We start from the raw sequence: 26,467 nt of genomic DNA on the forward strand, positions 1-26,467 counted from the left end.
ATTTAGGCGTTATAACTACAGGTTCCGCATTTTTAATTAAGCCAACTTCATGTTTGCCTTGAGCCCACAGGGTCTTCGGGATTTCCTGTAAGGCGGGGATGTTCGCAACATCCGTTTGAGATAAAAAATTATGAGACAACGACATTAAAGGTAACAGATGAACAGTTCTCTGCGCGTGCGCTGTAACAGAAACAAACTTTTTATATGCATGCAGTTGGGGGGAATATAGTACGGATGCATCCTTAGTATTTTCCCAATCAGTGACATTTTTACATTTTTAAGTAAAGAGACCTAGGTCTTTCCTTTTTAGTTTTTCTCCTTTAGCAAGTGAGATGTGTGGGCTGGAGTCTGAGACTTGAAACATTTCATACTGTTTCTCTGATAAGCTAATTAAACCCACACACTGATCATTGTCCCAGCATAAATGTGTTATCAAAAGCTTATCATTTTTGCATTATCTCAAAACCATTTAAAAAAATATGTACTGTGTGTGTGTGTGTGTGTGTGTGTGTGTGTGTGTGTGTGTGTGTGTGTGTGTGTGTGTGTGTGTGTGTGTGTGTGTGTGTGTGTGTGTGCGCGAAGGGGAGATGTACTTCATGCACTCTTCCAAAAGGGCCTCACCCACTCCTCCAGATGACAGTTCCCACTGATACGTATGTAACAGAAGGTCAAAATCATATTTAACAAAGGCTGATTGTTGTTGATCACAATTTGTAACAACCTGCAGGCCATCAGGATTGGAAATGAATCCTATCCCTAGACGACACACTAGGTCTCGTCCTAATACATTGATAGGACAACACCCTGATATGAGAAAAGAGTGTTTGAAATTTTCATGAGTTTGATTATCATAACATGTTAGAGGAACAGAATATGATTCTTTAACAATTTTGCCAGAAGTGCCAATGGAGTGTGTGAATCGACCACTTTCTTTGGGTGGAACAGGAAAATCCTCTCTCCTTATCACAGATTGTGTTGCACCAGAATCAACCAAAAACATAATTTGCATACCATTGATTTTTAAACCATACTGTGGTAGTTTCTCAAAAAACGCTTTTGTCATATTTAGCATATGTGCTTGTATAGTCATTTTTCATTTCTAAGCATGTGATTGCTTCTGATATCAGTGTGTGTGTGTGTCAGTGACATTTGGTGTGCCACTTTCATATATGTGTGGTGTGGGTGCGATACCGTGAATCTCAGGCGTCGAGTGTGTCAGAGTTTTCACCGCTCTGTACTGGCAGAATTTGCATTTGCATAAGCAGCCGCACCTCGTTCCTCCGGACACTCCCGAGCCCAATGCCCCCTCTTTCCACACTTGTAGCAGGTGTCTGCATCCATGCGGGGACCGCCTCGGCCTCGTCCTCGTCCTCTGAAGCCACCACGTCCTCGGTTGAACTGGCGGCTACTTCCGCATGTTTGGTTATTGTACATCGTAAAGGATGTCTGTGACTCTTGAAGTGTCTGATACATGGTAAGTGCAGCCATGTGGAGGTCTTTTTCAGTCTTATCTTTCTTGCGTCTTTGTAGAGTCTTGAGCTTTTCTTCAACATGCAGAGCATGTCGCCGAACTTCAGTCAGTTTTGCTTCGGACCAGACAATGCAGCTGCGTCTGACAGCCTGTTCTATATCAGGACGGAGGCCATTGACGAAGTTGTTTCGCAGATGGGCCTCCCAGACAGAGATTTCCTCGCCCATGGGATCAGGGCGAATGAGCCCACTGTGGATGGAGAAGACTTCAAGAAGACGAGCATAATATTCTTGGACTGGTTCTTCATCTCTTTGTTTACATGCTGTAATTTTTGCAGTGTCCATTCGTGGGGGAAAAGTCACTCTAATGAGGTCACACAGAGCTTCGATGGCATCTCTGTATCCGTGGTTGGCACCACTTTCCCAAATATAATGTCGTCTACGGAGCTCATCAGTAGGAAAACGACTAGACAGCTTTGTCCAACCTCCTGGACCCATCTTTAATATCAGGAGTCGTTTTAGTTCAACTAAGGTGGGGCTGAACTCTCTGCAGAAGGTTAAAAGTTCGTTAGCAAAACGTGAACCTGAATCTTCTGGTGATGGCAGATGACTCATGGCTTCTTTAATGTCAGATTCCGACCAAGGATGGAAATTCATCATCGGACCTTCGGGTCCGGCCACCTCGAACATTGGCAGAGTTGGTGTGGCACCACCACCAGTGTAACAGGTGGATGTCGGCTGAATCTGTGTCTGTGCCCAGCCCTTGCTGCGGGTTACAGGAGGTCCGTTGCTGCCGTCTGCTGTTCCGGTCATGGAGCCTGGTAGATGGGCAGTTGTTGGTGGAGGAATATAGGGCGGAGGTAAGCCGGCTGGGCCTGGAGTCTCTTCAGGTCTTTGAGGAGGGGCACAGTCGAGATCGTAGTCCACTCTGACACACTGAGGCACTGACAAAGAAAACTTTTTCTGAGCAGATTTATCTGTTCGTTCACATTCATCTGCCATTTTATCACACTCATTCTCTAGGGTAACACACGGCATTTGGTTTGCATTCTTTCTTCTTTCCCTACATTCACATTCATTCTTCCACACACTCAGTGCTTTCAAATGTGTTTCAATTTCATTGAGATCCTTCTTTGACACTCTTCTTTTTGACTTTTTCTTTTTAATTCCCAATTCTATTTTCTCTTCCAACCTTAGTAATTGTCTTGGACTAAATGTTCCCCCACTGGGGAAACCGAACTCTTTTACCCATATTGATAAGGGTCTGGTGGCAACCTCACCATATTTAGTTTGCATTAGTTTCACATTTTTAGCCTCAGAATCGAGCAAACTATCAGGATTCAATTTAGCTCCTTTGTTTCCCATCTCGTAGTAATCCCCGATTCCGTATGTCCCAGACCTTATTCTGTCAAACAGTCCCGGACGTTTGACACGTATACACGTATTACCCTTTAAGACGCGATCGTCACCACGAATTCAGATTGTTTAACGCTACAATGCGAGTAAAAGCCTACCCTGGTATGACGTTGGTAATCAGCAGCCTTACATCAGACAGGAATCAAAGGACCCATTTATTTGAATAGTTTGCTTACTAAATCGGGTTCATAAAATTATTTGAGAATTATTTCAGAATCTCACCGTAAGGACAACGGCGGTCCGTTTGTGTGGAGATCCCAGTGGTGACCGTCCGGGGCCCCCGACGGTCAGCCCTCTCTTCTCTGTGTTTCACTGAGGTAGGGGCTGAAATACTTTTTCTCTCAGGCTGACCAGTCGCCGTCCGTCTGTGGCTCCGGACGAATCACACAAGGGATCCCACTTCTGACACCAAGTTTGTGATGGAAATTTGACCTGGTGAGACTTCTGAAATAAAGAGATTCGAGAACAATAGTCTTTTAAGAGGATTTTATTCCTTGCAAGGAAGGTCAGACAGTCATACAGTGTGCGATGAGCATTCTGCAGAGGGAATGACAACGAAACAGTTGCAGGCGTATGCTTTTTATGCAGATACAATGAAGAAATGTGTGTGTGTGAAAAGTTGAACTGTGTGTGTGTGTGTGTGTGTGTGTGTGTGTGTGTGTGTGTGTGTGTGTGTGTGTGTGTGTGCCTATGTGAACTATGTGTGCGAACTGAGTGAATAGTGAAATCCCAGGAGATAAGACACAAATACCTGCTGAAGGCCTCCTCAAGGTCTTGGTGGGGGAGACAAGCACTCTGGAGATATGTGGCTCTGAGTTTCACACGGAGAAATAGTATGAATAAGCAGAGATAATACGAGTGTGGTGTATTGTAGCCAGGATCATTGTGGAGTCAGGCCTGAAGACTGTCGTCGAATTAATTGTCTCTGTAACTCTAGCCTGGCATCACAGAGCTGTGTTTCCTCTGAGGTGGTACCTCTGTCAGGGTTGCTGTGAAATTCTCTGCCGGGCTATCAATAACTAGAGGAAAAAATACACAGGGAGTGTCGGTGCCATTTGAGTTCAACTGGAAAAGAAGCCATAATAAACACAACCCCAGATCTGGGCAGGTTTGTGGCCTTCTGTGGTGCATCTGTGTACCAATGTGTGTAAACCAAGCAAACAGACGTTCAGCCACAAAAAAAACCCCATTTCCTGATAAACTGGTAAATTGATGGCACTTTTTAGTACATCAGAGTTTCTTTTGAGGCTAAACAAAACACTCCTTCATTCTCCCAGAGGACATAAAAAGCTTGAGAACTTAACTCTTCGTGCAATCACACTTGTTGGGACCTGGTATTTGGGAACTACAGTTTCGGCCTACATGTGTAGTCAAAAGCCTAAGGCCGCATGTCCTTTGTTCTGGAGAAAACCGGAGCCTCCAGAACTCAGTCTCCCAGGGTGCCTCAACGTCACACAGAGGTGTGAAACCGACCGGGGACACAAGTTTCAACTACTATCGGCCACTCTGGGCCCCATGACCTATGAGGTCACCAAGCCAATATAAGGCCAGGTCTTCCTCGATATCTCTTTCTACGCCACCCTCCGAGAGGAGAAGGGTGTCCAGCTCTTTTCGACTCATCTCTTCAACCAAGCTCTACCAACCTTCAAGCAGCGACGCGAGGGCCTGCCGAATATCAGCAACTGAGCTGTATCGCACAGCAGAACCTCTACACTGTCAAGAACTCTATATCCTTCAACTTAGCTAACTATCTCTATGGTAATTTTGGTTATAGTTATTCATTTAATTGTTAATCAGTGTTCCAAATTTGTAGTTAGTACTTTTATGAGACTTAATCAATAAATTGGCTATCTTTTCCCTTCCTTTGAAGGGTGGTGCCCCGAGGGAACTGTAATGGCAGAATTTGCATTTGTGTAATGTGTATGTAGAAGAAAGTATGAACAAATGTTTTCTGTGACTTAACTACGAAAGTTGCAGAAGGAAGTGTTTATGGCCCCCACATGTGTGACTGAGCAATTGCTTCACAGCAGGGGTTTACTTAGTGTGTCTGTTATAGATGGGTGAGGGGAACTCTGCATTGTATACAGGACTGGGGTCTTTTGATGTTGTAAATTAAGATAGAGCATCTCGGAGACAGATTGTCTCACACCAGAAGTCGCACCAGGGGTCTGGGACGGAGATCTGAGACAGGATGGCTGCCCACCCTGGTCAGACATCAGGAGGCTGAAGAATACCATTTGCTCCTCGCAGGGAGGGGCTTCTGATTGTATAAGTGAAGTGATTCTCCTATGCTTAGAATTGAACTTTCCGAGAGACAATGTTATGTGTGTATTATTATACAATAGAGTATCATTATTAAACAGAAATTGCCACCACAGTAACTTTAATCAATTCAAGTTATTATTTAATATTCATATTTTAAATATTAATATTCAATATTTTATTTTGACAACCAAATGTATTGAATGCCGAAAGGCACACCATTTTATGGTATCACGTTTAATGCATTATTGCACAACACACTCCTGGAGTTCCCTACAAATGAGCACATGGTTGTAAAGAAATCATCACAACATTCAGGAAATATTCAGGAGTCGTCATTGCAGCATCGGCCTTTTCAAAAGCCGGTGAAACAAAAAGCTGCTGTAAATAGGCCTGGTGTTTACAACCGGAGCATAGTGTCAATGAGCTGCTGAGTTCACAAGCGTCACAAGGTCACGGTTCATCTCCGAACCAGCAACACGCTGCATCCTCACATCGTCCGCTTAGTTCTCTTCTCCCAAAACCAGAGATGCAACTAGTTATTCTTTTCATTATCGATGTAAATAATAGAATCTACAGTCCAACAATAGCCTTATATCTACGTGTGTTGTGGGTATTATACTTATTCTGTTATTACTAGCTAGTTCTGTTATCTATTTTCTTGATAAAAGGAATAACTTGATGCCCTAGTATAGAATAAATCGCAAAAATATTCCATTTGCAACAACTTTTCTCTAAAATAAAGTTAAATGACCAAAAGTAATATCAACAAATTAAATCGATGAATGTTTGAACTCTTCTCAAACTTGCTGGTGTCTATGTGTTTGCATGTATGTGGGGCCTGATGAGCACAGATTAAATATGAATCTACCCACAGCCAGCAAACACACGGAGAGTGTAGAGAGAAAAAACAGAAACAAACATCAAATATATAAATAACAAATAAATAAATAATAGTTGAATTGTGTCAGATCTGGATTCTGCATCTCTGGAGTCACAGATACCTGCAGAATGAGGGAGAGAGAGAGAGTTTAGCTGACATGTATAATAACCATCTTCTTTCTTCTATGCAAAATACATAACAGGGAATCCAGATTCTCTGTGTCAGTGAGCGCTTCCACTGGACCCTTTGATTAATAATTGATTTTGTGTAGAGGCTGTGGCCGTGTTGACATACTGCACCTTGCCTTGGCCAGATTCAGCAGGACGTCCACTACAAACTAAGACACTGTTTGCTTTTGCTGCCAGGCTGACTTGCCGTCTGCATCACTCCCTCAGATGGGAAATAATGAGAACAGGAGAATTGACCTGGAATCAGACCCACAAATTGACAACGACAATTTCACAAACGGTGTGCAACCTTGAAATGAACTGCAGGACTGTGTGCCTCGCGGTATCGTCATTCAAACGCCAACAAAACATATTATTAAGGAGACCCTGGTTTGATAACTGTGAAAAAAAACTACAACTGAGTGCATCGCAATTTCCATGTTGGGCCACAAGGCTGCATTTCACAAAAGACTTATTCAATGGCTTCACGAAAGTAGTAGCAGTCGGCGGTTTATGTCAAAAACAGATGCTGGTGCCATAAATCAGAGGATGCAAGTGGAGCTACTCATTGTGATCTGCAGGCTATATCAGGAATTTAAGCTATTATACGTGTCATGCACCAAAATGTGCAAAGCCTGCTTGGGAGAAAAGCCTGTTTCTAGGGTTATGATGTAATGGACAATAAAACTAAAAAAGTGCATTTCGTGTTTGACCTCGTTCAGATCCCACAGTGGAAGCTTTCCTTTAGAACATAAGGGAAGTAATGTTACTGACATTGGGGTTCATGACCACTGGCTGGAGTTCGATCCAGTTTGTTTGAAGAGCTGTGTCGCTCCCCCCCGCTTTTATTTGCCGTCCACCTCCTTTCTTGTTTTCAGAGATATTGAGTGGCAGGCTGCTGATGAAACTTTGTACTACCATTCAGGATAAAAAGAGCGTATCCTCGTATAGAGCAGTAGTAGATGGTTGTTTGTTTGCATATCCTGTTCTGGGACATGTATACTCTGGGCAGGGGGGGCGACTATCCCTGGGATCACTGCTGCGTTTCAATTCCGTTGTTAAACTTCCTCGTTACCTGGTGTATTCGAAGTTTTTAGGTTTGGCCCTTTTGAGATCTAACTGCAGCGACAGGGTTTTAACGGTTTGCCAACTCTCACCTGCTCCTGTCACAACTGGCCGCTTCCTACCGAGCGATGGGTCGATAAGTTTACACAAGTTCACAAGTTTATTTCCACCCCAGAAAGAAATGCTTTTTTTTCCCCTCAATCCAGTAGAATCTGGTTTTACCTGCTGGGTTGTACAACCTGCACATTTTAATCCCACCTGCCACGAACCTGAACTCAGATCTTTTTATAGCCTATGAGCAAGTATGTGTTTTGAGCTGATGCTGGTTTTACACATCTCTTCTTGTAGCTGGGGTGATAATTGTCTTGTTCCTCTGTCCTCTGCTCCTTATTCACAGGAGGCTCATCTTATCATTTCTGTTCAAGCATCCAACAGCTTAATTGTGTACTAAGCATTGGAAATCAACAGGCCATCCATCTACGGACTGTAAACACTACTCAAAAATACTGCATCCAATCTGAGACAGTGCTTATTTCACACCTTTTGTGTCACATAGCTGTTGGGATGAATGATTTCAGATATGTTGTGTCACAGTAAAGATTTCTCTGCCCGCACAATTAATAATTCAGTCAGTAGCTAACTCCCGCCGCCCTCGATTATTTTTATCTGCTGAGTTCACAAGTTGGACCTCTTCATGACCACATGTTTGGCCTTTGCACTGGCTGCTGTGGACCGCCAAATAAGGAGGATCCAGTGGATCAAGTTCACGTGACCTCTGCTGCCTCGACCTTATTTCTGCAGGAGAGGAATAGGAGAAGAGAGGAGAGGAGAAAGGAGAAAAGGCAAAAAGGGGCAAACAAATACGTTCCACGTGGCAGCAGATTTTGGTCAGATCCTAACAAATCATTGCAATATGTGTAACTTCAACAACAAAGAAAATACTTTTCCTTTGTTCGGCGAGAAGAACTTGTCTCTGAAACTTTGTACTGAAATGTGCAACCTTTCATTCGTAGCTGTTTTTTCAGGTGTTAGGGTTGTGTACTCACCCAAGAGAACACACGGTCGCACACACACATGTACAAATACATAGGAACAGTACAACAGTTTGTGTGACTTTCCTGCAGGAATCTACGCTACACTTTATCTCGGTGCATTCTTTTCATGTTCTCTCATCACATCCTGCATCAATTATCAGTGAAGTTACCATATGACCTACATCACTTCATTCTCTCGCAGACCCAGAATGAGTTCTAATCAAATCCATGTGGTCCTAAGTATTCATGACCACCACTTGGCGGCAGTAGAGATTGTTAGTGTGAGGGAACCTGCACAAATCCAGCTTCTGACAAGCGAACTGATAAACTGAATAAATACATAAATACATGAATAAGTAGGTAGTTCTGTTGCAAACGTCTCTCATATATTTTTCATATATGTGTAAGATCATTAACATAACCATAAAAAGCGACTCAGACTTATAATTTGCTCAAATGACTGACAGATGTATTGAGCAGGTAAGTAAGAATGAGGTATTTTGTTATAATTAATCTATTAGACCGTGTTATTGCCGTCTTACTCTCAAAAAATGTATGTTGGTGTGTATGGTCATTGTCCTCAGAAAGCTAATTAATTGTGTTGTAGAGAAATACAACACAAGCATCAAGCAACGGAAAATCATTTGCATACATCTGCTTGCTCTCATCAATAGTTTGGCTGGAAAAGAGTTTTTTTTTTTTTTACTCCAAAGGGGGCAGTAGAGAGCTACTTGTAAGCCAATATCCAGACACGTAAGTGAGTCATTGATTCCAAACAGATGAGAGAATTTGCAGCTTTATCATTGTCCTGCATTTTCTTAGATTGAGCTGATGTGACAATGTTCTGTGGAAGTCTGGCAAACCCCTGACTTCCATCCACTGTTCAAGACATTCCTCCTTGGCAGCCTCGAGGAAAGACGTGTCCTGTTTTGTTTTAAAGTGTCAATAACTTATTTATGCAGTGGATGCACAAGAAGGGGCTGTGGTTATTAATTTGTTCACACACAACAGCAGATTTGGTGGTCGGAAGGAAGGAAAATCAATGACAACATTAATTAAGTGACCGGAGAAGACTATTAGGGTGATGTTGGCTTGCCAATACACGCAGCAAAATTAAAATCAGAGATGTTAGTTTCAGCGACTGGCCCATAATTTCAAGGGCAGGTGGAATAATACCTTGTACTGGCAAAAGTTGATTTGGATTTCTGAACATGCACCAAAAGTAATAACTCAATTTCAGAGAGGTGAAAAACTTATATCTCACTTTTTATTGGTGCACTGAAAGGTTTTTATACTTGTAAGTTATAGTACTAGTATTCAGTATGAGTAGTCCTGCAGTATGAGAGGGTAGAGTGTATGCAGATGAGAGAAGTGCAAGCTGGGCCCTTAGCGGAGCAGCAGGTCCTGCCCACATCTAGAGTTACACGGTAACCCGAGAGTCGGAGGGGAGGGGGGAAAGCAACAGAGGAGTGTGTGTTTGTATGTGTGTGTGAGTGTGTGTGTTGGTGGAGCTGGAGAGAAAAAGACGGCAAATTAAAGGGGCGTGTGTGTGTTTGGGGGAAAGGGGGACATGGGAGTGTGTGAGGAGGGAGTTCCCAAAGTTTTCAAAGAAGGCGGCACACAACCCGTCTTCTCAGTGTAATTTAATGCAGAGCCTCATGACACACAAGTACACACACACACCAACATGCACACAATCGCTCAGGTTGAGATGCAGAGCAGGCACACGTGTGCTGGTTTGTGAGCAGGGGTGATTCTTCATGTGTTTCTGACTCATTAACTTAACTGTGTTGGTCTGATGGTGGACGTTGGACCTGGAGGGAAGGAGAGGCAGCACGAGAAGAAGAGAAGAGAACAGGAAAGAACAGAAGGAAAGAGGATATGAAGAATGGGATAGAAAAAGCAATGGACAAACCAACACTTCTAGTTGAGGAGATGGACTGAAGTGAGTCAGAGAGGCAGAGAGGACAAATACCCTGAATGGACATGGGCAGAGAGCGACCATCCCTGGGACTGCTGCTGCGTGTGGGTGTTCTGCTCACTGCCGTGTGCGTGTGCGTTCATGTTATCCTAGAGACAGGTTGGTCTGGGACATCTGAACCCCCGGGACGTCCCTCAGCTGCGGGACGTCCCATCCTGTCTGATCAGAACCTGGGCCAACAAAGCAGAACTAAGCGGGTGTCTGCAGAAGTAGAGGAGCAGGACAGGAGCGTCAAAAAGAGGATCTCTTACGTTCGGACCCTGAAGAAGGAGAGTCCAGGTAAGAAGAGGGACGAGGACGGAGAGGCCCCCTCAGCTCCTCTCAGCCCGCACAGAAAGGTATGCTGAACTTTGATATTGAACATCAACTTCTAAACCCTAAACTGCTGCGATTAAGATTCTTGTAAGGTTATCTGATCCTAAATCAGTGCAGCAGGAGACAGAGCGGCTCAATAAAGAGCTTTCACTCCATGTCTGCGAGTCGCCAGCTCAAATCCCAGTAATCCCCGGGAGGGTGATGAGGGAAGAACAGGCGTCCAGAATCAATGCATGTTCAATGAGCGCCTGTGAGACGCTTTTTGAAGTTGAAAAATAGAGTTTGTCAGCGCGGGTTTGCAGCCGGAGAAGGCTGCATCTACAGTTTCTTTGATTAATGGGCACAATTTAAACAGTTGTCACTTCCACACAAACATTGGCCGCGCTGTATCAGTTGCAAATCTATACACAAAGTCGGCCGTAACAAAAGACCATTCAGATGCAATGTCCTCTGGAGCAAACACAGCTATTCACACACACACACACTCCATGGGCTTGACCCTTGACCTTTGAAAGGCGTGTTAAAGCACCAGCTTAACCAAACTCCCACTTCCTTCTCTTTTGTGCTTTTCATTTTTCCCTCTCTTTGCCTCATCGCTGCTCTTTTCTCCGTCTCAGCCGCCTTTATTTTGTCATTTGATCCCCGCGTCCATCCGTCTCCCTTTTGTCCCCTTTCACGGCCAATTTCCATCAAACCCCCCCCCGCACCCAGCACAACAAGTCTGCCTCTCCTCAGCCTCTCGCTTCCTCCCTGTTGCATCCCCTGCCTCTGTTACTTTGAGATTTACTTGTTCGCATTTGTCTTAAATGATTTAAAACCAACCGAGTTTTAAATGCCGTGGAAATCACTGCAGGGCTATTATGTCACACTGAGAGATCAGCACTCCTGCACCATCAATAATGCATCTCACCATATGCTCTCTCTCTCCGTGCTTCCTAACACAAAATTTGTCACATAAGACGCCCTGGAGGGGCCCTTAACTAAATTCCTGTGTCGTGTGCTGCTGCCATTTAACTCTCTCTCTCTCTCTCTTTTCTCAGTTTGTCTGCGTGCATACTCCTCATACTTCTCGCTTTCTCTCCCTCTCATCTCAATGATCACTCGCTCTTTTGCTCTGTCATGTCACCTTGTTCCTGTTGTCCATAATCTCATCTTTACTCTTGCTGTCAGACTTCTCCTCCCACTTCTAACCCACATCTTTCTTAGTTTCTCTCTTCAACTTCACATATTCGTGCACAGCGGATGAAATAAAGCAGGACTGCTGCTCCGAGAAGAAGACGACAATCCAGTGACCTCGATGCAAAGCAATGAAGGGACTTCAGAGAACATTCCTATAGAAGCTCAATTATTAGTGGGCGAGGTGCAAGAGGTGAACATTAGTTTATAAAAGCTTCTTTGCAGTAAAGTTTTGCACAGTGATCAAGCTGTCTACAATTCTAGTTTCTTTAGAGTAGTCCACGTTGGTGTTCAGTGAGTTGCAGTGTACTGTGGTAAAAATGGGATTTTTCAGTTCATTCTACACTGTTCAGTATAATATAATATAACTAACTAACTAATCAACTAGTCGAGTAATGTCAGATCTGGATCTTGCAACTCTGCAGTCTGAATACAACATCAACAGCATAAACCGACAGAAGAAGACAAACTTCTGCTGCTACGATTGCATCATTTAATATAAAAACACGGTGAGAATCCCAAGACTTTGCCCAACACAGAGATATCATTTTTATCGGTAAAAAATTAAAAAATCCAAATTTTTCTCATAGATGTTGACAAGGAGTGACATCCTCTTCCCTTAACCCTCAACAAGAGTCAAACTGTGAATCTGTCTGATTGATAGATCTCCCATTCGTGTTACTTTTCTGTTTCCCTCAGGTAATAACAGATGCTTGTGTGTTGTGTTTGGATCCAGTGTGATTTCCTGTGAATATACTAAAAAGGCAACTCTGATCTTAACAGTAAAACATTCACTTGACACATATTCAATAAACTATTTGTGTCTGTCCCACTCAGAATGTCCTCTAATCGATCTCTGACCTGTGACACAGCTGCTGTCACGTCCTCAAAGTTCCTCAGAGGACCGTTCCTGATGCTGGATGAGTGTGTAGATTCACTGAGTGGTGACATTGAGGGGTAGTTGTGTAGAATTTGGTTGTGATCCTCTGTGTCTGAGAGCTCCTTCAGTTCATCATCTTTCCTCTTCAGCTCAGTGATCTCCTGCTCCAGTCTCTCCTGAAGCTCTTTGAATCGTCTCACTTCAGCTTCCTGCTGGGATCTGATCTTCTGCTTCACATCAGAGCTTCTTTTCTCCAGCAGACAGATCAGCTCAGTGATGTTCTTCTCACTGTCCTCCACTACTTTATCGGCAGAGCCATGGATGGCCTCCAACTCCTGTTGATGCAGCTTCACATCTTTCTCTCTGTCCTGGAGTCTCTGCTGGATTGTTTGTCTCATCTGCCCGAGCTCTCTCTGCCTCCCAGTCCTTTCTGCTACAGCTGACACTGTGTCGTGGTCTTTATGGTCATCCACATAGCAGAGATAACAGATACACTGCTGATCAGTGTGGCAGAAAATCTCCTTCACCTCATCGTGACGAGAGCAGATGGTGTCCTGGAGCTTCTCCGAGGGCTCCACCAGCTTGTGCTTCTTAAATAGAGGTGATTGAAAATGAGGCTGGAGGTGTTTTTCACAATAAGAGGCCAAGCAAACCAAACAGGACTTGAGAGCTTTCAGTTTTCTCCCTATGCAGAAACCACAGGCCACATCTTCAGGTCCAGCATAGCAGTGATCAGCAGGAGCAGCTTGGAGTCCACTCTTTGTCCGCTTCTCCACTAAATAAGCTAAAATGGTGTTTATCCCCAGGACAGGCCTCGGTGTGAAGGTCTGTCTACACTGGGGGCAGCTGTAGATTCCTCTGTCATCCTCATTGTCCCAGTGGGTTTTAACACAGCTCATACAGTAGTTGTGTGCACAGCCCATAGTCACCGGATCCTTCATTAGATCCTTACAGATCTTACAGCAGAATCTTTCTCTGTCCAGTTGAATTTCTTGCTGCGCCATTTCACCTGGTGCCAGTGACTGTAGAATAGTTTCACTCGTTTCACTTAGGATCTCTGCTCCTTCTGCTCTCGTTCACTTCCTCTTTTTACCATGTTTAAAGACACTATTGAAAAGAGCATCTGTCTTTAATGCCACACCGTTTATAGGCAGCTGCCTCTGTTGCCACACGGTTTATAGGCATCTGCCTCTGTTGCCACACTGTTTGGAGGCATCTGCCTCTGTTGCCACACGGTTTATAGGCATCTGCCTTTAATGCCACACTGTTTATAGGCAGCTGCCTCTGTTGCCACACGGTTTATAGGCATCTGCCTTTAATGCCACACTGTTTATAGGCAGCTGCCTCTGTTGCCACATGGTTTATAGGCATCTGCCTTTAATGCCACACTGTTTATAGGCAGCTGCCTCTGTTGCCACACGGTTTATAGGCATCTGCCTTTAATGCCACACTGTTTATAGGCAGCTGCCTCTGCTGCCACACTGTTTATAGGCATCTGCCTCCGCTGCCACACTGTTTGGAGGCAGCTGCCTTTGTTGCCACACTGTTCAGAAGCATCTGCCTCTGTTGCCACACGGTTTGGATCCATGATTTTGGTGTCTTTGGATAGGTAAAAACTCAAAGACTGTATTCCCAGTTACAGTGTGACTGATACTGAGCCTGAATAAACTGTGATAAACCAAAGGACAAATGTACATTTTTATCCTTGCCTTGAATTATACATAAGATGCTTAATAACTCCATGCTAGCAATGATGCACAGAGATGTCACTGCTCACGAAGCAATTTATTGATTACAACTGTACCAAAGTAGATGGAAATACCACAAAAGGAACAAAGTTTTAGTAACGGTAGGACCAGGCACACTCTCCATTTATATTTATTCTCTCTAGGCTGAATAAATTTATTGTTGTTACAAGACAGCAAAGTGAGACTCACAAAACTTTACTTTCCAATTGCATATTTACAGTTTTATTGACTATCATAAGTTGACTTTGGCCCAAATGTTTCCTTATGACGGTATCTCATAGGAATTGTCCAAGGACTCTTCGTTAAATACACTAACATCCATAAGAACAAAATAAAATAGACTTATTGTTACTCCTTCAACTTCAAAATATTTTGTATGAGTTATGAACTTCTATGGTGTAAAAGCATCAGTGCATACACTAGACAAACGAAGCTGTACACAACAAACAGCTACTGACCTACTACTTTTTAACCAAGTTTTACTCTCATGTCTTGAGTTTTTATATAAATTCAGTTAACTGACAATGACTCCATGGACAGTAATATTGATGCAGGCTGGCTTATCCTGGCTCATCCTCACTTAACTTATATTTGTGCTGCCACACTGTCACGTTCTCTTTCATTCACCATTTATATCCTGTCATATTTGTTTCTATTGTGAGACGTGAAGCACAGAATGTACGAATGTCTTTTGATAAGCACAGTAAAACTTAACAAGGCTTATGTTTATAGACACAGTCATAAACGCAAACAACTCATCTGATTAGATAATCAATTAAATGTACACAAGGACAATGTTTGCAGTCACCCACCATTAGAAATGGCGATCGCACAATCCCATGCAAATATCACAAAATTAAATCAATGCGTCCCCAGGTTTGTCGAGGGAACAGGGAAATTATAGAAAACTAAATGTGGGTTGTGAGTGGTCATATCTATTAGCTGTTCTGGAGCTGTCGATCATATCACATGATCTTCATCAGCAGCTGGAAGTGCAGGCGTTTGTTTATCAAAGTGAGTTCTTCTGACTGAGCATATGAATCAGTGGGTAAAGAACGATGCATCTACTGCATTTCATGAGTGTATCAAATGAGAGAAACATGTATTGTCCGTACGACTGACCTCACGGCTAAAGACACAAGGTTTCCTTTGAAATCATTTTTAATTCAATATAATCAATCAATATTATTGATTGGAACAAACACCAAACTCACCCCTTGTGCTGCTGGGGAAACTCTCTCGCTTCTCTGTCAACAGTTCCTGTGTATATGGAGGTTTATTAGTGTCTCAGTCTCAGTCAGGATTGAGACACATATAAAACTCTGTCTGAATAACGATGCCAGTTCCATCTCACTTCATCTTCCCAAATAATATCCCCCCCCCCCCCCGCCGAGTGATTGATGGCTTTTCCCGACAAGTACAAGGTGACACAGCTGCCTCGTCATCCTTGCTGCACTTTGAAAATGGCAAAAGTTGAGGATTATAATTCTTTTCTTCTCTGCAAAACGAAGCGAGAAAATCGTTCAGAAAGGCAAAGCTCATTTCCAAACGCATTCATGAAGCTGGAGAGTAGAAAGGTGACGTGGAAGACTGTTGCGGACAAATTCTGTCTCCCATTATAAACTGTGTGTGTGTGGAGAGAGCGAGAGAGAGAGCCCTGAGGGTTTATTTTAGTAATAACCAATCTAAAGGGAATTTAATCTCTTAGCTGTCTGACAGTCTCATAAATACGCTCACACACACACATGCCCTTTAATCATTTACCTCTTTCAGGCCTCCCCGCTGGGAGGAGAGGAGAGAAGAGGGATGAGTTGGAAAATCGTAGACAGACATGAAATGTTTGGGGCCAAAACAACAGCAGCAAGAGATGGAGGGAGGGAAAGAGATGGAGGCAGAAGGAGAGAAAGACGGAGACTATAGAGCAGACTGATAACTCAGCCCCCTGACTTTAACACAGTAATAAACAGACGTCAAGGCCCTGAAGTCACAGTGACACACACACACACACACACACTTATTTGCACGAGTATGCTTCCCACTCCCCTCCTGCCACTAGTAGAGGACATGCTTGTATGAGGTGGTTGGATAAAAGAAGCAAATATCACCTGCAGCGACTCCAGTGTCAAGTGTCTCATTTCTCTTATTGTATTGTCAACACTCCAACTGTATTCAATCCTGTTAAAGACTAAATTATTAGAGCAGAAACCTTCTAAAAAATAAGACTTATTTTGTCAAAAAAAGAGAATATTGTAGTCACTGCTGCTTTCACTCCCTCGCGCCACTCTCTAATTTCGTTCCCTCACATCTCTGAAAACAGTATCATCAGTTTGCAGCTTGGAAGTGATTTATTCTTAACTTTTCTCCTCCAGCCCCCCCCTCACATATACCTTACCACTGGAAAGGAGCCAAACAAAGATGTCTCCAAATTAGCGTAGGGATGAATTATTAATGTTAAACTGTTACACGGGTAGCCCTTCCACTGCATTGCCACCTTATCAATTCTTAATGTCCTCGCCCCACAGTGGGAGAGCGGCACCATTTCACGGGCAGGCTTTTTTCCAGATTCGGAGATTTCTCTCAAATGTGTCGGCTGTCACTCACATGTCACACACACACTCAGGCAGGCAGGCAGCGCGCGGATCATATCAGAGAAGAAGACTGGCACCGTGGATGCTTTGAGACTGGCCGTGCAGTTGTTAAAACATGAACATGAACACCCCCCCCCCGCTGCAGTGATCATCCAGCGATGTCGAGATGACAAAAGGCAATCTGTGCGCCCCCACCCCCCCACCCTACCCCGTGCAGTAACTGATCTTCTTGTCATGTCTTACACGGCCTTGCTACGGGCGATAGCATCTATTAGTAGAAACGGTTTTCTTTGTTATCCTGTTGACAGCAATGGCAGATTGTCAGATGTACAAACTATTTATTGCTTTTAGTTCTGCAACAGCCACGGAAAAAGTGAAGAGGGGGTTTAGATACACGGCCGTGGCTCTCTGACTATTCTCTCTGTTTCAGTAAAGCAGAATACTTTTGATTAAGTTAATCGATAAAATCAAACCTGTGTTTTATTTCAAATTATTTCTTTTAATTAGCGAACCCTAACCCTATTGGCAAGTATTAATTACTTTAATACTAAAAGTAATGAGAACAATAGTGAGAACAGATAAAAGGCGACTTCTGTACCGTCTGCGCCGGTCTGCGCCGGCCGACGCCAGCCGGACCAGTATCAGGCCCCCGCTGGAATTTCTAATGCAGAAACCCAGTGACCTTGGTCGTGTCTCGGAAAGAGGGAGAGAAGGGGAGAGAGAAAGCGAGAGGCTGTTTGAAAAGAATGAGAGGGTTTGACTTCTGTAATCCCAAAGGTGTGACCAGAGTCAGTTCTCAGGCATCTTTAACCTCTGGCTGGGGCATGTGGGGAACCGGGCAGTCACAAGACATCATCGTCTGGGCGGCTGATGTCACCTGGGTCATGCTCCGCTCCTTGTTTCTTCTTGAGCTAAAGAATGTCATCCTTTACAAACAGTGCAGTTCCTGACTCTGGTTATTATACTTTAATGTTGACTGATTCTACAGTTGCACTCCAAAAAAACTTTTTGAGGCGATATTTGTTTAAGCAAAAAAAAACTTTGACCCCACGAAACCCTTTTTTGCCTTATGAACAAGTTTTCTTAAGATTGCCTCCAGAGAATCCTTTCAAATTTGGTACAAATGCTCAACTACACTCACAGATTAAATGATCAGATTTGTTCGGTAAAATGTCACGGTCCCGGCCGCCTCACAAAACATGTTTTTGGCCTCTTGAACATGATTTCTCTCCCTCATCAATCATTAGTATCAAAGTCAGGCCAACAGAAAACAAGCTGACCTGGAATCAGGATAAAAAAAACACAAATAAACCTTCCCCATTTTGCAAAATTTAAGGAAATTTAAAATCATCTTTTAATATCAAGGGTTTAAAATGTAAATCCCTAAACCAGATCCCACTATAGTCAATAGTCGACTCCCCCAATCATGACTTTTAAATGCATTTCTATATAAACACACTTCCAAAGACAAGATGATTAAAACCGTGTGCTGCTCATGGAGAAACACTCAATGCACTTCATGTTATTGACTGAATAAACAGAGGGTCTGTTGTGTGCTAGCAGACAAAGACGCCCACAGGAAGGGGGGAAAAGTCAGTGTCAAACTGTCAAGTCCAGCGTCCTGACCGAACAATGCTCCCCCTCAGACACGGGGGCCTTGTCTGGAACATTCCAGAAAGTTCGCGGCCTCCCTCCCGGCTGATATGAATGGGTGCATTGACCTCTGAAATAAGACGCCCGTGTGCTCTCATCCTCACCTACACCGCTGCATCCACGTGCACGAGCACTCACACAGAATACCTGCCTCTGTCAAACGGCACTTTGTGTGTCGCATGAAATGCCCAAGGTTTGTGTGTGTGTGTGTGTGTGTGTTGCAGAAACCCATTTCGGCTGCGTTTGACATTCACCTTACCTTGCAAAGACAACAGAGACACTCAGCTGCCACCACTTAGCCCCAGCAGCAACAGAGAAGCCCAGTGAACCTGAAGAACAACCATTTAAAGAGCCTGCTGTTCTCTCGGGCCTGAAACACTCTACCACTTCTTGGAAAGGACATTTCTCTGCCTCCGTCTCTCTGCCTCCGTCTCCTGCTCTAAATCTGCGATATTAATTTGATAGATGATGCCGAGTGATAATGAGGACGCAGAATGTACAGAGAGGACGGCACAGAGCGGGGGATGCAAAATTAGAAGCATTAACACTGAGCTGAGGGCTGGTGCAGACAGCTCCATAATGATGACAGGCCGCTAATCGCTCAAAACAACCAGGAGCGTCGCCGATCATGATGTGACGTGGCTTGAAATACGCATTTCTCCTGCCTCCTCTATTGATTTCAAAACAGAGTAATTATTTATGTGTAAGACACAAGTGGACAAACGGGTAAAACAAAAGTTGAGAATGAAAGTAACCGCCTCCGTCTGTTTAACTCTGTTTCTGCAGCTACATCTCTGGAAGTATAAGCATCATATTGTGCACAGCGTGTGTCCTCCGCTCCTGCCAACTAGATGGCAAACACAGATCTCATATCTGGGATGTTGTCCAGTAAAGATACTCGCGTGGAAAAACTCCAACACACACGTACACATTTAACCGAAGGCCCGCCACGAGACCCCATCTGTCTCGGCCCGACTCCAACACAGTGGGATCGAATCAGACGACAACGTGTCCTCAGCAGTGTCAATCTTTTTTTTTCAATCCAACCTCCACAACCATGTCAATCCACGCTGTGCTGAACAGGAGCATCTGTACGTGCCTCCATGCATTGATGCTCTCACGATGACGGTGTTTCCAAGGCAACAGAGCAGTTCTACAGATATTCAAGTTGATGGCACAAGCTAGGACAAGTCAAAATGATTGACTATAAAGTGTGTGTGTGTGTGTGTTCAAATATGTACGCTTGAGTGTGCATGCATGTGAAAGAGGGAGAGTGATTATCTGTTTTCTGATGAGAGCTGCAGTTTCTTATGCTCAGAGTTAGTTGGAAACCACAAACGACTTTTATAGGAATCTATAAAACCCAGCAACAAACAGCTGCTTGAAAAGCACACGCTCCAGACCAGTAACATCCCTGATTTCCCACCGTGGTCAGGTTCTATGGCAAAGAAATACAGATATATACTCTATGTGCATGAGGTATACTCTCAGCAACCGTGTACCAGCTGTTTTGAGTGACTACCTGCGTAAAGCGTGCACATTTGGCTGCGGAAATCACTTGCCTTCGTTTACACCACATGTACAATGACCCCGTCTTTCCAAATTTACGCCTTTGTCTGTGTCTTCTATGTGTGTGGCTCATCTGTTTCATCTTGAGATATTTGTTTTATTTTCAGGGGGTTTTCAGTTTGGCATCTGTCCCATGATTGAAACGTCTTCAACGTGACCACCTGCTCGAATTTCCGCTCCATATTTTCACATGGACTGGCAGGAAGTTTCGGAAAATGTAGAGAGCCATGAGCATTTTTGATGGCGTTTGCTGAAAAGCCAGATGCTCCAACAACTGCTAGATGTCGTTTAACACTTGAACGGAACCGTAGGTCGTAATCGATAAGCTCCTTGTCTCGGTTCTTTGGGTTGAATACAGTCTATTCAGGATGTTTGTGATGCACCTGCAAAAACAGTAAAAATGCAGCTTTGCAATCGCAAGACGGTGGAGGGAGGTCAGATTTGATTTAAGCAACACGGACATAAAATGCTGATGCCACGGAGGCGATGACAGAAACTGGTCAGGGGGAACAGACCTGCACCGGCCATCGATCCACCTTCATTTACGTCACATGGGGCGGAAATCGTCAAGAAGTCTGCAGGATGGTGTGTGTGGAATGTGTGTGTTGCGTTCATCTGCACCACTGTACAACCAACACCTTTTCCGGCTGTTATTCTCACACACACCATCTCTTCATCCTCCATCTGCGCTCCCCCCCCACCTTCACCACCACCACCACCCCCGCACCCGGCTCACGTATTCCCTCCACCCTCCACTCCTTCACAGGCTTCTCCCACATGGCTCTGCCTCGGAGACTGAGGCTCAACTTCTTCAGAGATTACTGCCTTTATTAAAAAGATCAGCGTAATCCCCCGCTTTAATTCTGTTATACCCTCTCTGTGTCTCAGAGTGCTCTGGCAGTGAGCTGGGATCGGCCGATGAGCCGAGGGAGAAGAGACGACTGCAGGAAGCGGAGACAGCTGGGTCGGGCCCGACTGCCAGTCTCCACGCATCTCCCAGATTAGACAGAATGATGGAGCTTAGAGCGGCTGATTTGTTGTGTTTATCATGTGTGTATCATAATGTCGAGCTACACCGGGAGCTTACAAATCCTTTTATTTTACACTCTCTTTTTTATACTTTTAATATCAGACAGTAATATGAAACCCTTTGCTTTTGCTGTTCTAAATATACCCAGTATGCATTATTGGAATCAACAGGTTTGATCTGACCATGAAATAAAACTTATCAGATACTCGTTTGCAGATCTATAGTACACTGCAAATCTATTAAAAAAGAAAAAAGAAAAACATATTTTTGGTTTTAGTGTATTCAGATTTTGACCAGTTTTCACTTTGACTCAAAGATTAACTGTTAGATTTCAATTTTTCAGTCAAACAACGACTAGCATTTAGTTTTGAATTTAATGGAACAGCAGAGTTTTGTTTGCTGCATTGCACCGAGGTAACATTAAACCTCTTTTTGCTATTTTTCCCTAAATCCCATTAGCACAGACCACTGGAGCACAAGTCTCTTCGCCATCCACAAGAAATCAGAGGAAGATCATTGTAAACGGGCCGCCTGCTGTTTCATTAAACCACCACTTCACTGGTCCATCATGTCTTGACCTTCATTTGGCACATGACTGAGTTTTTAATAGAAACCTAAATCTATACCATAGATTGAATTTAGAGATGGATGAAGCTAATATATCTCGGATATGAACACTGCCATTTGGAGACAGAGTCTGCACAGTATAGAGCTCTGGGGACGGATCAATACAGGTGCTCGGCCAATCATGAGTCAGTCTCAGCTGCCGATCATGACATTTATATATTATAACATCAGATAACTCATCTGCAAACATTTACTCTAAAAGGACAGAAATCATCTCTGACAAAAAAATATTTGGCTTGTACTTTGACTTTTTAGTTTGTTCCATGTCCCATCCACTAACATGGAGCTTGGCGGCCTTTGAGGGTAGTGAGAGGAATGCAAATAAAACAAAAATGAGCAGCAGGTGCTCCGGCTCTTTGCTAACAGACAGTTCCTGACTTGGCAGCGCTCCCCCCATCGCCGTACGGATCCCAGACGGGCAGACACGGCTCATGTGGCCGGCTGCTCCGTGACATTTGATACGCTTCTGTTTGTTTACTTGAGCGCTGATTGTGCTGTGTCTCCTCTGATGCTCTGACCACGCTGCCATCGACTGCTACGTATCGACTTGGTTTATTCTCGGCATAAATCCATACACAGGTGTGGAACTCCACCTCCTCCTCCGTCTGGGTTTGTCCTTCATTTTCAACTCCCCCTCTTCCCCTCTACCTCCCACTTCTTCTCACTTCTCGCCTTCATCGCTCTGGCAGACAGTCTTTGCGTGTTTTTATCCTGTCATCTCTTGTTCACCCATCCATCCTGTCCTCCCCCAGGGATTGTTCACGCTTGGCCTGGCTGCTCACACCTCACTCACACCCAGGCTGAGAGGCACAGATCCACTAACACGCCCAGCTCCATGAAGACATGCAGACCCTGCAGAGAGGCCCCACAACAGAGAGATCAAAAAAGCAGCCATCACTTTTATATCCCCGAGAAATAGAATGAGCAGGAAAGGCAGTAATGTGTTGAAATGAAAATATAATTAAGTCAAATCTATCAACTTTCTCTTGAAATAACTTCCACTTCAGTAGATTTCACCTTTCAGATTATACATTTCTATTTATTACCCACAGGACTTCCACTTCAACTGACCTGTCTCGCCAACTCCTGACATCTTGTCCAACATTTCCTTTATTTGCTGCCATTTCAAATTCTCCTAAAAATGCACTTCAGCTGCCACCTCAGTTTATTTCAGTTCCCGTACAGTTCTAAGTGTTTCGAAAGCAAATCCCCAGCAGTGCACCGGCAGTTTCTTTGGAAATGTTTTTCTTTTCTTCTTCTTCAATTTGCGCCAATTTCCATCAAGACCTTCAACTGCAGCTGAGTTTATCTCGCACACTTTAACCAGCTTTTCAGCTCCAAGTTCTTTTTCAGCACTTTCACCTCAATTGGCATTTTAGCTTTAGTTTTTTACCTTCTTCCAGTGCTTCCACTTGAACCGCCACGTCCACATCTGTGTCACTCATGGTCGTTCAGCTGGCTCTTCAGTTGTTGTCCAGTATTCATGTAGAGACACTTACAGGGGGAAAAAAGACAGAGATTTTGAGATAAAAGTTATTCTGGTATAGTATTACGAGAAAAAAAAATAAAGTCATAATATTGTGTGCACAGGGACTCCTTGCTGTTATTTCTTAAAACTATGTTTTTTCTTTATTCTCATAATATTACGACTTAATTCTCATAATATTACAGCTTAAATCTCGCAATATTACAACTTTACTCTCATAATATTACGACTTTCTTCTCAGTTACGATTTTATTCTTGAAATCTCTGCATTTGTTTGTTTCAATATGGCTCTAATACTCCTCATATAATACAATAATAAAATGAATAGATACTAGTTCCAATGTTTAACTTTCTTGGCAGCTCACGTATGTAAATATTTCTTTGAAAACTCTTCATCAAAGTCGTCACATTAGCATTAATTCCTGATGTTCATCTCTCCATTCATGTCCGGGCAGCTGGCGTGAGAGGCTCAGGCTGGGTGTGTATTTATATCTAATGTCATGGTCTGAACAGCCTCGTCTGTCTGAATGATTTCCTGTGTGTTTGTTATTAACACTGCTTTCCTCCTCTGTCCCTGAGGTGCTGACGGCTTGTTGTAACTTGACTGAACATGGGGCTTAACACCAACCTCATCAACGCTCAGTGATGATTCAGCAGTTTAGCGAGAGCTCAGAGGCAGAATGTGCACATGTGTGACACACACACACACACACACACACACACACACACACACACACACACACACACACACATTCCCAATGTCACACTTTAAGTGCACCAAACTTATTTTAGATTTTGTTTTTTGTTCACATGAAAAAATCAATTGCAAGCCACAAGAATAACAAATGTGTCCGACAACTCCAGGGCAATATTTCTCTCCAGTCAAGTCTTTAAATTAGAAACCTTGCGAGCACACCTCCTCCCTCGGCCAAGTCAATGGAGGAGGTGTAAGGGAGGAGGTGTGCTCAATCATTCCTTTTCTACTCTCCTCTAAAGGTCAGATATATATGTGTGTGTGTGTGTGTGCGTGATTTTCGACCCTCGCTCTGTCCCTTTGCTTCTCCACTTTTCCCCCACTGCTCCAGTTCACCTCCACTTTATACACACTGCAACCTCCCAGTGAGTCTATTGTCCCAGATATCTGGCCTGTGATCAGCAGCCCTGTCTCAACCTGCACCGGGCTGACGTACGGGGGCCTGACAGCTGAGCTTTGCAGCCAGGACTCGGCGAGGAGATGAAAAGGGCAGCGAGGAGACAGGGAGCTCTGGGAGTTTTCAGTGTCCTCCTGATGCAGAAAGGCAGATATTACTTGTTTAGGTGTAAACAACAGACTGACATACAGTTTTTTTCTCTCTCTATAAAATCCCACCGACACCGGGGTATTTTTAAAGCAGCGTTTGTTTGGAAAGGTGTTTCTGCTTCCCTTGTTTTTGTTGGGGATGGTTGTCAGATTGTGGGTTTTGACAGAGAGATGTGGTCTGAATGAAATTTATATGGAGGAACTGAAAAACAAACACACCATGTGGAGGCTGAGGTAAAAAACATCCCACAGTAACCAGTTTTGAATAAGCACAAGGTCTGTGCTGCTTTTATAAAATCTAATATCGATACGTTTATTTGATGTGAGCTCTCCTCAGTGTGGTTATTTGGTTTGGTGTGTTAATGTGTGTTTGTGTGAACTTGAACAACTCTATTCTATCCACTGTCGTGTTACAAAAATGAATATGAATGAATGACAGATTTGATCTACACACGATCTAGAAGATAATCGAAGACTCCAACCTCCAGTTTCAGGGCAAATCAACCTCAACCTCAATTTGTCAGTGACTATATATGAAACCATGTGAAGTATGAAACCTGCTGGATAGTGCGTGCCATCACAAAGCTGAAGTGGAGGGTGTAACTGTGAGGAGAGACAGAGAGGAAAAAAACACATGGAAACATGGGAATGAGTTCCAACACAAGATGGGAATTAATCCTAACATTAGGTTATTTTCCTAAACAAACCTGACGTCACCATAGCACCTTTTACAGATTACTTTCCACAAGTGCCCGCAGCATCAAACAAACCCAAACACGACCCAGATAGGCCAGAGATGATCTGTGAACAACCACAAACTGCGGTGCTCATAACTCACACAGGCGGGAGGGCCCCGGTGGCTGGGAAGCCGTCGACCATGAAATCACACAGGATAATTTACACCGCGGCTGCTGATCAACGCCGGTTTGTAGCATCTGATACAAGAAATGATTGTGCAATCAACAAATGCATCGTCACAGCTCTGCCTCTCGTTGCTTCTCCTCTGATCACAAACAGACACATTCCTGCAGAAACGACTGCATAAGGCCGAGCTCCGCCAGGTTTCAGGAATGCGATCACACAGCAGCACTTCACCAGGCTCCGCTCCAGCCAGCAGATGGTGAAGTCTCATTTTTCCACTGTCAGCCACAGCTGAACTTTATTTATAATCCGTACCTCACAGTACAGGACGCATAGGAATAAACAGCAGCCCCCCGTTTTACTGAGACAACAATGGCCCAATGAACTTTAGCAGTTTATTTGTCACTAATACGCAGGTGGAGAAGAAAATCCTGCTCTGAGCACATTGTGACCTAGTTCCATCAGTGGCTTTGCACAAGCGGTTTCTAATACCTGAAAGAATAAAGCTCCCTTTGTTGTTGTCCTTGCACTGATTTTCTTTTACCAGTGGCCTACTTTGATTTGAGTTAATTGTCAATTTTCTTTCTTGTTTCCTGTGTTTGTGTGGGTGTGTGTGTGTGTGCGTGTGCAGACTCCTCGGTGGCACATAGAGCTGGAGCCATGGGCCAGTGAGAGTCATTCTCTGGAGGAAGAGGCCAAAAGGTTCCTCAGCTACATCACAACACCACAAGTGAGTCATAATCAATCGACCACTCACAGCCACTTAAATTAAGTGCTTGCTGTATCTTTATCCAAGGTTTGTTTATGCCCCCACACCAGTGATAGCCAGAGGCTGCAGGTACAGTATTGTGTTTTTTGGGTTGTCTGTCCGTCCATGCAAAAGTATTGTGAACACGATATCTCAAGAACGCCTTGAGGGAAATTCTTAAAATTTGGTACAAATGTTTAGTTGGACT

General features: G+C 43.8%; 2 protein-coding genes and 1 long non-coding RNA gene across 4 annotated transcripts in view; 1 reads left to right on the forward strand and 2 right to left on the reverse strand.

The window, feature by feature from the left end:
• Positions 1-3,176: 3,176 nt before the first annotated feature.
• Positions 3,177-3,543, reverse strand: LOC117758578. Its single transcript, XR_004613314.1, has 2 exons — positions 3,512-3,543; positions 3,177-3,318 (listed from the first exon to the last, which is right to left on the reverse strand). It is a non-coding gene; the product is annotated as an uncharacterized LOC117758578 (long non-coding RNA).
• Positions 3,544-9,961: 6,418 nt separating this feature from the next.
• mettl24 (methyltransferase like 24) overlaps positions 9,962-26,467 on the forward strand; it is a 37,152-nt gene continuing 20,646 nt past the window's right edge. For both annotated transcript variants that reach the window (XR_004613312.1, XM_034580371.1), the window contains exons 1-2: positions 9,962-10,616; positions 26,143-26,241. Coding sequence is in view for 1 of the 2 variants with exons in the window: in XM_034580371.1 (XP_034436262.1) it covers positions 10,278-10,616; positions 26,143-26,241 (438 nt within the window). In the remaining variant the exon portion in view is untranslated. The remainder of the gene's footprint in view (positions 10,617-26,142; positions 26,242-26,467) is intronic.
• Positions 12,526-13,673, reverse strand: LOC117758576 (E3 ubiquitin/ISG15 ligase TRIM25-like). The gene has a single exon (XM_034580370.1). The coding sequence runs from the start codon at positions 13,651-13,653 to the stop codon at positions 12,526-12,528; it is 1,128 nt and encodes a 375-aa protein (XP_034436261.1). The 5' UTR covers positions 13,654-13,673.

Source organism: Hippoglossus hippoglossus, chromosome 24 (assembly GCF_009819705.1).
Source record: "Hippoglossus hippoglossus isolate fHipHip1 chromosome 24, fHipHip1.pri, whole genome shotgun sequence".
In the NCBI taxonomy this organism is placed as follows: Eukaryota; Metazoa; Chordata; class Actinopteri; order Pleuronectiformes; family Pleuronectidae; genus Hippoglossus; species Hippoglossus hippoglossus.

Bases quoted from the DNA above. Each gene is read 5' to 3' on its own strand.
- LOC117758576 (XM_034580370.1), bottom strand. From the start codon at position 13,653: ATGGCGCAGCAAGAAATTCAACTGGACAGAGAAAGATTCTGCTGTAAG.